Source organism: Ovis canadensis, chromosome 15, assembly GCF_042477335.2.
Source record: "Ovis canadensis isolate MfBH-ARS-UI-01 breed Bighorn chromosome 15, ARS-UI_OviCan_v2, whole genome shotgun sequence".
In the NCBI taxonomy this organism is placed as follows: Eukaryota; Metazoa; Chordata; class Mammalia; order Artiodactyla; family Bovidae; genus Ovis; species Ovis canadensis.
Window position 1 is genome coordinate 80563965 of NC_091259.1, and position 15058 is coordinate 80579022.

At 40.8% G+C, this 15058-nt stretch overlaps 1 protein-coding gene across 4 annotated transcripts in view; it reads left to right on the plus strand.

Annotated features, from left to right (window-relative positions):
- The window catches only part of TTC17 (tetratricopeptide repeat domain 17), a 125598-nt gene that overhangs the window by 61938 nt on the left and 48602 nt on the right, over positions 1 to 15058 (plus strand). For 2 of the 4 annotated variants that reach the window (XR_011249252.1, XM_069553943.1), the window contains exon 17: positions 10232 to 10402. The exons of the other annotated variants lie outside the window; for them this stretch is intronic. Coding sequence is in view for 1 of the 2 variants with exons in the window: in XM_069553943.1 (XP_069410044.1) it covers positions 10232 to 10402 (171 nt within the window). In the remaining variant the exon portion in view is untranslated. The remainder of the gene's footprint in view (positions 1 to 10231; positions 10403 to 15058) is intronic. 4 annotated transcript variants of the gene reach the window in all.

Genomic DNA, 15058 nt, shown 5'->3' on the forward strand with positions numbered 1-15058 from the left:
AAGCATTTGCATAACTCTTCCCCATTCAAAAAATTATTCTAGTTGGCAGAATTTTCTCTCGCTCTCTCTCTCTCACACACATGTGCTATAAATCCATGCTACGTTAGAGAGGGCTTTTTTTTTTTTTTTAGTGACCTATACCTCAGAAAATTCTTTCTGTACATTGTGAACCAACTAGTTGAAATGAATTACTCTGGTGGCTCAGCTGGTAAAGAATCCGTCCACAGTGTGGGAGACCTGGGTTCAGTCCCTGGGTTGGGAAGATCCCCTGAGAAGGGAAGGGCTACCCACTCCAGTATTCTGGCCTGTAGAATTCCATGGACTATTCCATGGGGTCACAAAGAGTCGGACATGACTGAGCAACTTTCACTATTCACCAGTTTACAACAGTGAGTACCATGTATTTAAACCCCTTTACAAATATAACCATTGAGTGATTTTTTTTTTTTAACTCAGTTCCATGGCCTAATGGAAATACAGTAGTTGGGCCTGATAATCACTAGAAAAGAGCACTGGTAAGATTTAAAGTACTCATGATTGAGGAAACCTGGCGTATACATGTATGTGGTCATATATATGCTGGTTTGGGTTTTTCCTCCTTTTTTCTTTCATTGTTATTACTAGTAGTTGAAGTTGTTTCATACTAAACTGTTGTGTTCTTTGACCAAGAAAATCTCAGTAATCTGTTACTTTTTCTTAACCATCAAAGTTTATTTAATTGTGATATTTAAAATACAGGAGAAATTTAAATCAGAATTCTTAGCTGTTGAAAATAACACAGCTTTGGATTTCTCTTCTCACTTAGTTGATTTTTATAACAACAAATCTAAATTTGACATTCAAAATTTTCCACTCTCAAAGCAGTTTAAACTGCTTTAGCTGTCAGGCATTAGTTAATAACCAAGTCAGATCACAAATATCCAGAGTGATGAATATTAAAATAAAGAAAGCATATCACATTTTAGGAAAAAGAGTAGTAGCAGCTGACAGGGCGTGTGGTGTTAATCAAGTCTTCTGATTCCTGATACACCTGTGATAATACAGCCAGTTTCCCTTGATGACATGAAATACAACTATAGAAAAATTGAACCAAACAAGTCACCGTCTCTCACTGTACACTGCCTAAAAACCATAAATGTTAAAGATTGGGAAAGAGCAGAGTCCTGGAAAGTATATTATTATGTGCAAAGTGGCAACTGAGGTGAATGCCTCCAATTTTGTTTGGTGACATAAAGCAAAAGGAAACAGTATCATTTATTTTTCTGATGCTTTACGCTTGATTTATAGAGCATTGGCCACATGGAAGCATCAAGGGCTTCTAATGCTAGGTCCCTTTCCCATTTTGTGTTTCTCTGTGCCTCCATTTGTATTATGAGGAAGAGGACCAGAGTTAAGGTCTGTTGATTTTTTTACTAGATTTTTTTTCCTTGACACCAGCAGGTGACTATAAACACTTTCAGCCCGAGAAAAGAGAGGTAAATATAAACCAGAAAGGTTGTGAGTAGCTAGGGAGTTTCCTAAGCCCTCCCGTGTTCCCTCACCCCTACCCTCTGTGTATAGGCTTATTCTAGGTGTTAAGAATTGAATGAAGCCAGCTTACTACGAGAGTCTGTGGTTGACTCAAATAGGGCTGCTTAATCTAAGCTCACGGACAACACAGAGACTTTAATATCATCCTCTCTTTCGCAGCGTCATTGGAGGTTGTAGCAAACCATGACACATGACGCACAACGCTGCTGCGGACAGCCTGTTTTCTCTACCACGTACACCCTCCTTTCCTGGTTCCGTGTGTTTGCTTATGTCGTTCTCGGTAGTTTTCCCCCATAACTCTCCTCGTGCCCGCCTTCCCTCCCTGAATAAAAATTCTAATCTTGGTCATTCTTCAAGGCGCACTTCTGCCATGCGCCTTACCTGATCCCTTAATCATAATATAACTACGTGAGCAGTCATCCCCCCTGTGTGTCTCCTTCAGCTCCTGTGACTTGCCATTACAGTTATTTGTGTGCAAGACAGAAGTCTCCTACAGGACTTTCCTAACTCCTTGAGAGCAGGGACCATTCCTTTTTTCATCTCCATATGCTGGCCCATGCATTCCACACCCTCCTCCCAATGTTTAGCCCTTAGAATGTGCTCATATGGAAAATCATCTAATGGCATTTCAAGTTTGAGCTACTGAGAATACCTGGTAATAGAGGGTAATTAGCTGTATCCACAGAACACTTTCTATCGTACATGTATTAAGGCCTGCAGCTCCCACACGGTAGGAGGGGGCAGAGGAAAGGAATCACATTGTCTCGCTTGTCCACTAGCAGATGACACATCCAATAGGTAGCCTGTATTTTCCCACCTCCTGTCTGCACTGTTTTTAATGAAAATTACACACAAATGTCCTTGTTGACCCTCATTGAAAAACTAACATTCATAAATAAATCAGTAAGTGTGAGAAATCTATTGGATTTGTTTCCCCAACATTCTTGCTCAAAACCCATTTCCTTAGGCTGAAGTAGAACAGATTTTTAAATTTAATAGTAATAATAATGACACCTATGACAGTTAACTTTTTAATGTAGGTGCTGCATGGGGAAATCTTTCCTAGTAAACTTAATGTTTACATTCCCTTGTTTAGGGATCCAGCCTAATCTCGCCCATTTCTGGAGGAAGTTACAGCATTGGAGAGCTTAGATTCCATCACAGGAGCCGTTTCTTGCACAGCCTACGTGTCATGGTGTCTGTCTCAGCTGATGCCGAATTTGCACCCTCCGCTTTAGCCACTTAGGGAATGCCACGTGGCAGGACAAGGAGACCAGATTATAGCTCACTCTCCCCCTTCTCCTCTAAAGGAGGCAGGGCGTATAGGTCTATAGAAACCAGTACGGATCAGATTTCCCCACCATGTGTGAACAGTGTCCCCCAGGAGAGAATTTAACTCTAGGATATATAGTAGAAAAGAATTTCTCTCTTGCCACCCCCACCCCTGCTCTCATTTCATTTTGAGGTCACATACTTTTCTTTGCTAGCTTTTCTTTTTTAAACTCACTTCTGACTCATTCACCTCACCATGAGGGAATGCCTATATAATCCTGAGGGTGCTGATTCCAAGTCGTTAATATGATCTGTGTTCTCTCTGGCAGTTAAAGGTCAGCCAGTACATGGCCATTACTTTTAAACCTCCTGTAAGAATGTCATTCAGCAGGAACTGCTGAATGAGAACAAGTCTGAGCCATTGCGACTGTTGAAATGCTTTCTCTCATCTTTCTAAGCCGAGGACAGCCCAGGGTAGAGGAGGTGAGGCAGATTCTCTTGTCTCGGGGTCACTTAAATTCAGGGAGTTCTGTGTGCTTATGTTCACCGTGGTTTCAGCAGTGGTATTTACTCAGACCCCTCTTATTGCTGGACAGTAGCTTATCTCAGGTAAAGAACCTAGATGCAGAGAAGAGAGTCAGTTTGCCCAAGTTCATATGGTAAGGCTGTATCTAGGCAGGATTTGCACTTATACCATGGAATGCTTCTTCTAGAACAAGGTCTATAAGACTTTGAGGTAGAAATCATAAGGAATCCATTTGCAGTAAGGCTTCTTTCTTCTTCATTATTGCCTGTTACTCAGTGTGACCCCAAGCCCCACATGCCACCCACAGTTAAATTTTCCTGGTGGTATTTTAAAGTAATCTTTGTAAAGAAACTACTCCAATAAAATTTAATTTAAAAAATAATAATCTTGCTTAGCAATGGTGATTAACTCAAAGATACACTTTTGTGATAAACTTCACAATTTATCTTATCATTTTTCCCAATAGATAGATTTCTTACTAGAGAAATAAATAGAAAACCAGTTACTTGCTCTTACAAAATTATGATGCCTCAGTTTTGTAGCATTTCTCTATTATAACAAACCCCAAAGAATCCTAAAGAACCCTAAAGGATTCCTAATCCACCCAGGAATCTTTACCAACTTATGAGATTCAAAAGAGAAGAATTCTTTTTAATAAGTAGGTGGTTTCCCAACTCCAGTTGAAAAATAATCTTCAAAGACCTTTGTAAACAGAATTAACAAGAGAAAATAGGAGATTTCTTTAACCCTAGTCATGATAGGAGTTCCCGAGAACTTAGTTTACTCTGAAAATCTGTTTAGCCGCAGAATAAATTGTGCCTTTCTCCAGTAGGAGACTTAGGCTTAGACATGGTGTATTAAATATTTAGTCGTTTTCCAGAATACCCTTATAGGGGAGGTTAATATTAATAACCCAATTTATGCAGGCAGTACTCTAACTGCAAAAAAAGGATGTTGATAAGTTTAAGATCTCATAATTGTTCCAGAACCAGAAATACTCTCTTTGAAGTTCCATGCTTAGTTCAGTCAGTTCAGTTCAGTTGCTCAGTCGTGTCCGACTCTTTGCGACCCCTTGGACTGCAGCACGCCAGGCCTCCCTGTCTATCACCAACTCGTGGAGTTTACTCAGACTCATGTCTGTTGAGTCAGTAATGCCATCCAACCATCTCATCCTCTGTCATCCCCTTTTCCTCCCACCTTAAGTCTTTCCCAGCAACAGGGTCTTTTCAAATGAGTCAGTTCTTTGCATCAGGTGGCCAAAGTATTGGAGTTTCAGCTTCAGCATCAGTCCTTCCAATGATTCAGGACTGATCTCCTTTAGGATGGACTGGTTGGATCTCCTTGCAGTCCAAGTGTCTCTCCAGAGTCTTCTCCAACAGCACAGTTCAAAAGCATCAAATCTTCAGCACTCAACTTTATTTATAGTCCAACTCTCACATCCATACACAGCTACTGGAGAAACCAGTCATAGCTTAGACTGGACGGACCTTTGTTGACAAAGTAATGTCTCTGTATTTGAATATACTATCTAGGTTGGTCATAACTTTTCTTCCAAGGAGCAAGCGTCTTCTAACTTCATGGCTGCAGTCACTATCTGCAGTGATTTTGGAGCCCCCAAAAAAACAGTCTCTAACTGTTTCCATTGCTTCCCCATCTATTTGCCATGAAATGATGGGACCAGATGCCATGATCTTAGTTTTCTGAATGCTCAGTTGGTATTGCCTTATCCTCTCTTGCTTGTGTGCATGCTAAGTTGCTTCAGTCGTGTCCAACTTTTTGCGACCCAGTGGACTAAAACCCGCCAGGCTCCTCTGTCCCTGGGATTCTCCAAGCAAGTGTACTGGAGTGAGTTTCCATGCCCTCCTTCAGGGAACCTTCCCCACCCAGGAATCGAACCCTCATCTCTTATATCTCCTGCATATCCTCTCTTAATTCTAAGAAAAACCAGACTGCCAGGATTTTAATTGGGTGCTAAATTCTTTGCAAGCAAATATAGAACATTAAGCAGAGGAAAGTGTTTCCATTTTCATCTGGGACCTTGTTATCTATAGCATTTCATTTAAATCATGAAGTTCCCACCCCCGCAAAAAAAAAAAAGCCTATCAAGGTTAGTCTAAGCCACAGAATCTCCTCATTTTTGCATCAGCAAGAAATAATAGCCATATGCACAGAAGGTACTTGTTACTTTTTAGGTATCTTTCCCCTTTTCCTTCTTCAGCATTTCCTTGTATTTCTTTAATGAGAAGACAAGCAATATTTTCCTTATATAGGCAACTGTTTTCAGTTCCTCTTTAGCTGGAGTAGACCTGTAGTATAGTCCAAAGAATAGATAAGTTTATTTTTTCTGAAGTTCTTCAGTTCTGCCTCCAGCAAGTGGAAGGAGTCGTTCAAGAATTAGGCAGTGTGACTTTCTGTGATTAGACTAGTTAATCATGGAAATCACACCAGAATACTAAACCAGTCTGTTTTTCACCATCAACCTAAGAAAATTCATATCAACAGTTCTAATTTTAAAACATGTAATTTTTATTTGATCATTTTGATTTTGCCTACTTCTAGAAACTACTAAGAAATAGTTTAAAATAAACTTATTCCCTTAATTCCCCTGTTTTTCCCTGATCCCCTTTTATACCCTCTCCCTCAGAGGTGCTGGCCCCAATTTCCTGAGTTGGAGGGGAGGACATTCTTAGAATTCACGAGGCTTGCTTCAAGAGGGTGTCTGCTTTAAGGTCGTGCAGAAGGACTAATTTTAGCTTCAGGATCTTATGCATATCATATCTTATAAATGACCTGTAAAGCATTTTTAAATATTTCAGACATTTAAAAAGATGAAACCAATTAAATTTTTATAATAGAGGGTGGGAGAGAAAAATAAGAGATGCAAAGGTTGGAGGACAGAATCAACTGCAGGAAACACAGCTAGAATTTCACCAGGTTCCAGTGTTAAATGGTTTGTGCTTTTGCTTTACCCAGCTTGAGTCAAGGTGAATAATGCTTTAGAGGCAAATTCACCAAAATTAAAGACAGAGAACATTCACTAGGAACAGTGTATGTTTTAAATGATCAGTATCATTGTCATCGTTTTCTTTCATCTCTGCTTTTAATAGTCATACTTATTTATATCCTAATTAAGAATTGCCTCTAAGAGACATGCTGTTCTTCACAGTAAAGTTCAGACAGCTGGGTGTATGGAGTTGTTGTCATTGCTTTGTTTTATTTTAATGCTCGTGTGCTTGATTTCCCACATGTACCTACACGGGCTCAGTGGTGAAGACAGAAGTGGAGGCAACTCAGCAACCTCTGGCCTCTCAGGAGAATCTGGAGAAAGAAAGCAGCTACCCTTGCTCTTTATGGCTTCTTTCCTGGTAGCCCTCCAGGGCCCACACACTCCACCCTTTTCATCTCTGTCAAATTGTACTTCTCATGGCCTCCCAATCACAAATGAGAATCCCTATTCCTGTTGCTTTGCTCAGCACATGATTCCTCCCTACCTAGAATGCCAACTTCTTGACATGTTTTTTTTTTTTTTTTGCTTAAAGAGGTAGTATTGACTAGGGGGAAGCCAAGAAGCTTTGTAGTAAAATAGAACTGATTCATATCCCAGATCTACCACTTACTTACGTTTGACCTCAGACAAGTTACTTAATCTCATGGAGAATCAGTTTCTTTGTCTGTAAAATTAATAATATTTCATAGGGTGTTTTTGAGGTGTAAGTGGGGGGAAAAATGCAAAAGTACTGAAGAAATACTGGTGCCCTTCCTTGTAATTCCCCCTTTTTAAAGTTGTGTTTTTAAGTCCTACGTATTCTTCACAATTCAAGATCTACCCACTCAAAGCTCATTCTCTGAAGCACCTGCTGGGCGCAGTAGACCAGTTCATTAGTGTTTGTTGTCTTTCTTTACTGTCTCCCCAGGTTGCTTGTTAAATTTCTTGAGAGCTAAAGCTCTCTTGAGACAGAGAGTCTTCAGTTTCTGGCATAGCCTTGTTGAAAATAGCCTCAGATATATGATAGTGTAGAATTGGAAAATGGAAAGTGACTCCCAACGTATGCAGTTCCCCTCTCTCTAAACTAGTAAGTTGGGAAAGGCTTTGAGTCCTTTATGTTTTTTTGGTACAATGAGGGAAATGACTGAGTAGCAGTTTCCAAAATTACAGAATGTGAAGGGGAGTCATCAGATCCAGAAAGACTTCCTGTATTCCCATTGCTACAAAGACAGCTTGATTGGGTACATACATCTCCTTGAGGCAACATTCTCTTTTAAAAGAAAGAAAGAAAAAAAAAACTTTTAGAACATGTTTGGATGTTCTGATAAAGGAGAAAAATTACTTATACACTCTTATTCAAAGAAGTGTCCTGTAATAAGAATGTAGGCTTCTACTGAATATACATCTTCTGCAACAACTCACATGGAACATGAGGAGACCTGTTCAGCCAGCCAGATATCCACCAAAGACACAGCAGTCTAGTAATACATTCCTCTTCCCAGAGAATGACTGTCAAGTGGAGCTAGATAGTGGCTGTTTATCTCTATTAATGCATGGTTCCCTAATAAGGTCAAAGCTCTTTGACTTCTGCACAAAATTGTATCAGAAGATCATGCTAACTATACATGTCAGAAAGTATTAGGTTGGTACAAAAGTAATTGTGGTTTCAGGCCATGAATTTTAAATCGTTACAACTAGGCACAAACTCATCTTTATGAATCAAAATAGGAACCATTACAATCAACACATTTTTGCCAATGAGAAACAAGTCTGTTTATTCCTGTATCATAAAACTCCGTGCTTTGGGATTTGACAAACTCTTGGAAAGCATTTTCTGCCTCCTGCTGGTTGTGGAAGCATTTTCCCTGCAAAAAGTTGTTGAGATACTTGACGAAGTGGTAGTTGGTTGGCTAGAGGTCAGGTAAATATGGCAGATGAGACAAAATTTTGTAGGCCAGTTCACTCAACCTTTGAAGCACTGGTTGTACAGCGTACAGTTGGGCATTGTGACAAAGATTGGACCCGTGCTTTTGACGACTACCAGCTGCAGACGTTGCAGTTTTCAGTGCATCTCATCAATTTGCTGAGCATACTTCTCAGATGTGATGGTTTCACCAAGATTCAAAAAGCTATATTAGATCAGATGGGCAGCAGACCACCAAACAGTGACCATCACTTTTTAGTGCAAGTTTGGCTTGGGCAAGTGCTTTGGAGCATCTTCTCTGTCCAACCAGTGAGCTGTTCATCACTACTCAGTCGTTAGAGCAGTCATAAAATCCACTTCTCATCACATGTCACAATCCAATTGAGAAATTGTTGGTTCATTGTTGTTGCATAGAATAAGAGAAGACAGCACTTCAAAACTATGATTTTTTTGATTTTCAGTCAGCTCATGAGGCACCCATTTATCTAGCTTTTCACCTTTCCAATTTGCTTCAAATGCCAAATGACCGTAGAATGGTTGAAGCTGAGTTCTTCGGCTACTTCTCATATAGTTCAAAGAGAATCAGCTATAACAATTGCTTTCAGTTGGTCGTTGTCAACTTCCAATGGCCAGTCACTGCACTCCTCATCTTCAAGGCTCTCATCTCCTTTACAAAACTTCTTGAACCACCACTGCAGTGTATGTTTGTTAGCAGTTCCTGGGTCAAATGCATTGTTGATGTTGCTAGTTATCTTCACTGCTTTATGACCCATTTTGAACTTGAATGAAAAAAGTGGTTGAATTTGCTTTTTTGTCTAACATTTCTGTAGTCTAAATAAATATAAAATAAACAGTAACTAGTCATTAGCCAAAAAAAAATAAAGTGAGAAATTCATATAAAATTTATGAATAAATAAATACATTTATTTAAGAATGTATTGTAATATTAACTGGCAGAGTTCAGCAATTCAAAACTGCAGTTACTTTTCTACCAACCTAGTATCACACAGTGCTGTGATTACATTCAAATGTGACATTTTATGCTTAAATTGTTACTGGGCTTCCCAGGTGGTGCCAGTGGTAAAGAACCTGAAGATCCCTTGGAGCAGGAAATAGCAACCCCATCTAGTAGTCTTGCCTGGAAAATTCCCCACCATGGGCAGAAAAGCCACGCGGGCTACAGTCCACGGGGCTGCAAAGAGTCAGGCACAACTGAGCCAACACACACGTGCTTCCCTTGTGGCTCACACAGTAAAGAATCCACCTGCAAGGCAGAAGACCAGGTTCAGTCCCTGGGTCGGATGATCCCCTAGAGAAGGAAATGGTAACCCACTCCACTATTCTTGCCTGGAGAATCCCCCTGGCAGGCTACAGTCCATGGGGTTGCAAAGAGTCAGACACACGACTAAGCGACTGACGCTTTCACACATGATCAAAATTTGTTTCCAAAAGGAAAATAGGCACCTGTGTGATCTGACAGTCACAAATGTGGCTTCTCTGCCACCACTATCCCCCTCCAAGTCCTTGGTTTTTAATTTCTAACCCTTCACCTTTTAGTCTTTCACTTTAAGCTATAATGCAAGAATGGTATACTCTTCTGCTATAATTCATCTATCTACAGACTTGTTCAAATACTCATCTGTCATTTCTCACCTTCGAAAGGCAAATAGAAGGAAAACCACCTTTTTTTATGATGTTTCTGACTTTCAGAGAAGTGTTTCACAATCATTCATTAAGAATGGAAGGAGATCTTGGGACTTCGTTCTTAGAGCTTTTTCCCCAAATACTTAACAGTAGCCTAACAGGTGAAACTTGAACTTCAGTGCAAAATCATGAATCACAGTTATGACCTGGCTTTAAAGGGCACTTTCCTCCTGCTGAAGAAAAACGCAACGGTCACCTTTTTGCTCTTCCTGATACTTGGGGACCTTGAGCTGCGGGACTACACAAGAGAGGTTTCTAATGTACTCTGTCTGTGTCTCTTGTCATTGAGGTAATTGTCATGCGAAAACCCTGGGCAACGGCCATGTCAAACAGAAGTATTTTGACAACTCACAGTTACTGGATGCTGCTGAAGAAGAGCCCTCTGAGGCAGGGACAGAGGAGGACCCTGTGCTGTCTGTTGAGGATTCAGGGAGGGACTCAGATGTCCTTAGGCTTGAAAGTAAGTTGCTTTGACCTGAGCTGTGTTCCTGGGGTAGAATCAACCCTCAAGCTTGGAGGTTAACTTAGGCTTTTCTTTGCTCTCAAGCATCTGTTTCTTTCTTTTAACAGTCACTTACCATCCTATAGAATCATGAGGGTGACCCCAGATTGGGAGGCAGAAGACAAACTATAATGTGAAATTGCTCTTCACACTTCTTTTCTCTCCACCTCAACGTCTTCGTTTACTAGAGCCCATTTGATTTATGTACCAGTCTTCTTAATGTCCTTAGTCTATTGAGTAAATCATCAAAAAAGCACGTTGTATTTATACTAACCCAGTAAAATTTAAAGATTTGAAATAATGGGCATACTTGCCAGGCCCTCTTCTAAAATTGCATTTTATGATCACATTTTGAGCTGTGCTGTGCTGAAAAGTTCTTAAGATGTATCAGTCTGTTTATAATTACCAAAATGAGTGACTTCCTAGTGCTCATCCTACTCTAACCTCTTCACTGCCTTTGGAACTCTGCACAGCTCCCCAGTAGGAGCTTTTCCTTTTCCTTTTCCTTTGGCTTCTGGGATATCACTTGATCTTGGTTTTCTTCCTGTCCTCAGAATATCTTTTTCCAATTTCATTCACTTATTCTTTACTTTGTCCTTCTTTTTTCTTTTTACCCAGGATCTTAACCTTGGTCTTCTTTTCTTAGTCCCCTCTTTGTTATCTCTTGGCCTTTGAGATGCATTGGAGTACACCAGTGTCTCAAAATCCGTGCTTTCAGCCAAGACACTCTCTGTGACCCCGGATCTCACTTCTGTCTTTTTAGTGCTCTATCTGGATGTGCCACGGGCACTCCATGTGTAACATATCTGAAATTCAACTTGTCCTCATTTTGTCCTATTTCCTGAACTGCTTCTGATTGCTGTATTCCTGCTTCCTGTGAATGGCACAGCTCACCCAGCCACCACTATATCCAGTCAATCCCTAAGACCTGTTAAGCTTCCCGTCTCTCTATCTGTTCCTTCCTTCACTATCTGCATTCCAACTCTCTTCATTTGTGTCTGGGCTGTTAACAGTAGCTTCATGATTGCCACCCCCCGCCCATATCTAGTCCTTTACTTCAGTCATGTAAGAGAGGTGGGTGGGTATGTGTGTATGTGGGAGAGAGAGAATACATACAATTGGTATACAATTTAAAAAGCAGAAATAACCTGTTACCAATTTCTTGTGTCCAAGGAGTGGTTTCTAAAATCCGACCTGATCTGGTAAGTTGCCTATGCTTAAAATGTTCTGTGGTTCTCCAATATCTATAGTTCTGTACAGTCGCTCAGTCGTGTCTGACTCCTTTCGACCCCATGGCCTGTGGCCTGCCAGGCTCCTCTGTCCATGGAATGCAAGGACACTGGAGTGGATAGCCGTTCCCTTCTCCAGAGTATCTTCCCAACCCAGGGTTTGAACCCAAGTCTCCCACATTGCAGGCAGGTTCTTTACCATCTGAGCCACCAGGGAAGCCCACCTATTACCTGTAGGAAGAACCCAGATGTCATAATGTGGGATACGATGCAGTTGGCCCTTGATTCTGTCTCCAGCTGTACTGTCTACTGGTGCTCTGTACTGCGGGGAATGCAAACCTCTCCCATCTCCCTCTCGGGCCATGCTGCTTTGAGCCCCTGTTCCTTTGCAGAGGCTGGGAAGGGCCCCTCTACACACTGCTTTTTACAGACAATCCCTGTGCATCTCCAAGTTCAGCTCGAATGTCATCTTCTCTGTGTAGCTTTCACAAGGGTCGGCAGGAGTTCAGTTGCTTCGTTTGCTGTCTTATTCCTACTTTTTGTCAAGGCACATTTTATATAGTGTTAAATGCTTGTATGACTTATGTTCCATCAAACAATGAGATTATTATATATTGTGCCCTATGTAACTTTATATTCCTGTGTACAGTAAATGTTAGAGAAGTGAAATGTGGCCTTTGCCTTCCTGCACAGATTGGATGAACATATCTAGCAATGACAAAATCTTACATTTCCTTCTAAGTGGTTTATTATATATAAAAAACAGTGTCTAAGAGAAAGAAGCAAGCTAGACCTCAAAGAGGGGATGTTGCGACCTTCACTTCTGTGGGTTTAGAAAATTAGCTTCATCTCCTCTACCAGGAATCATGGGGCTTTAAGGAAATTAATTTCCCATTTACCTACGCAGAAGAACTGACTTAAACCAGATGGCCACTTTGCTCACTCACAGTGGGGCTACACCTCTCTGGTGCCCAGGAGCCTCATGTCTCCCTGGCATTAGGTACCCACACAGCCACATGAACATCATGAGATTGTTTGATAAACTCAGAATCAACAAAAATGAAACTGAGTAGTGATAAAGGGGTGTTTTTTTCAGCTTACAGAAACTGACACTCTTCCAATGTGACTCCTTAATGACTGTAATAGTCGTGACTACCCAATCAGAATCTTGTCCTAGGACAGTTCAGAATAAAACCCAACCGGAATCTTATTGTGTGTCACTTCATTTTCTGAATACATCATTGCTTGAGTCAGGTAACCTAATATTTACGTTTCTTTGGTTCCATGTTTCCCCCATGGTTCCATTCCGTCCCCCATGCTTGGGGCGCTGAACGGTTGCCCTGTTGCCAGGTCCCTTCAGCACTCTGCACACTGCCTCTCAGGATACGTTGCTCATGTAATTACAGTATGGTGATGAGTCTCACTAGTTTAAGATACTGTTTTTTGTTTTTTAAAAAAGCCATGTCTGAATTCTGGGAGTACATTCTTTTCTCTAGACGCTGACGAGGCCACAGGGACCACAGTCATGGTGTACGTTACCACATTGATACCAGCAAGCTTCCTATAGTGTGGTTAGGGGAAAGATTCTATATTTTAATTTAAATAGTGTGGTATAGTAAAAGTCAAGCATAGACGTTGAAAGTTTTTTTTGAAAACTCTGATTTTGGAGGGAAATAAATACAAATAGTTAAGCCCTCTCCAGTAACCATAAATTATTATGATAGTTGCTACCTTTTTGTGATACTTTATAATTTTAAAAAATGTTATAGTTATGTATTAACTTCGTGAAATAGATATTATTAGCTCATCTTGTGGGTGAGAAAATTGAGACTCAGAGAAGTTAGGTGCCTTGCCTAACATCTTTAGTAGGTGGTGTATAACTAAAACTCATCCTTGGGGCCTTCTGCTTTCATAGCTGTGTCATTTGCCTGTGGTTCTCAGACATAGGGGGTTGATAGATTAGAGCTTTATTTTTAAATTTGTAAGGTCATTCTTGAGGAAAACTGGAATTTGCTGTTACCATTATTTTATATATATACAAAACATTTTAATGTCAAAAAAGTACAAAGACCGTGTTAGAATAAAGATAGTCTTCCTCAAAAATGGACGGTTGGCAGCTTTACACCGAAAAATGTGTATCTGGACATAAGTGTGTGTGTAAGTACTCTAACTTTAGATACATTCTCTTTTCTTGTTATTATTTTTTTACTGATTCTCTTTTTATCTAACCATGCCAAACAGCATGTGGGATATTAGCTTTCCGACCAGGGCTCGAAGCTGTGCCCCCTGCAGTGGAGTGTAAAGTCTTAACCACTGGGCCGCCAGGGAAGTCTTGTACATGTTCTGTTTCGTTTCTTGTTTTGCTAAGGATTGGTGAAAACTGTGTCACTGATTAACCTTTGCAAAACCAGTGCTTTAATACCTTATTATCTAGTCTGGAACCTCTCCCCCGGAAACCTTATCTGTAGGTTTTGTAGTCAGAGATTTTGTTATTATGTCTGCCACCTACTAGCTGTTAAATCTTGGGCAAGTTACTTAATCTTTCTGAACCTTCCTTATCTCATTAATTTGAAAATAAACTGGGGGTTGGGGGGGGTGGAGCAAGCTTCAGAGTGCTCATGAATATTTAAATGAAATAACTTTGGGGGAAACATTTGTGCCAGGTACTGGTACACACATGGAACCCAGTAAATGTTCATTTCTGGAAACACAGGCATTCCTGTGTTTCTGCTGCTTCGTGACTTAGAGGCTGGTTGTGAGCCACAGTCCTCACAAGTACATACAGTATCTGCTCAATGTTAACATCAGGAAAGGGGGCCCTGATGTATTTGCACAAGGGTTGTTAACAGGAACAATTCCCTACTTGCTTTTCTAGATTGTCTTTTCCGAATTCTGTCTTCTTTTTACATCCTTCAGTTCAGTTCAGTCACTCAGTCGTGTTCGACTCTTTGCGACCCCATGAATCTCAGCACACCAGGCCTCCCTGTTCATCACCAACTCCTGGAGTTCACTCAGACTCACGTCCATCGAGTCAGTGATGCCATCCAGCCATCTCATCCTCGGTCGTCCCCTTCTCCTCCTGCCCACAATCCCTCCCAGCATCAGAGTCTTTTCCAATGAGTCAACTCTTCGCATGAGGTGGCCAAAGTACTGGAGCGTCAGCTTTAGCATCATTCCTTCCAAAGAAATCCCAGGGTTGATCTCCTTCAGAATGGACTGGTTGGATCTCCTTGCAGTCCAAGGGACTCTCAAGAGTCTTCTCCAACACCACAGTTCAAAAGCATCAATTCTTCAGCGCTCAGCCTTCTTCACAGTCCAACTCTCACATCCATACATGACCACAGGAAAAACCATAGCCTTGACTAGACGGACTTTAGTCGGCAAA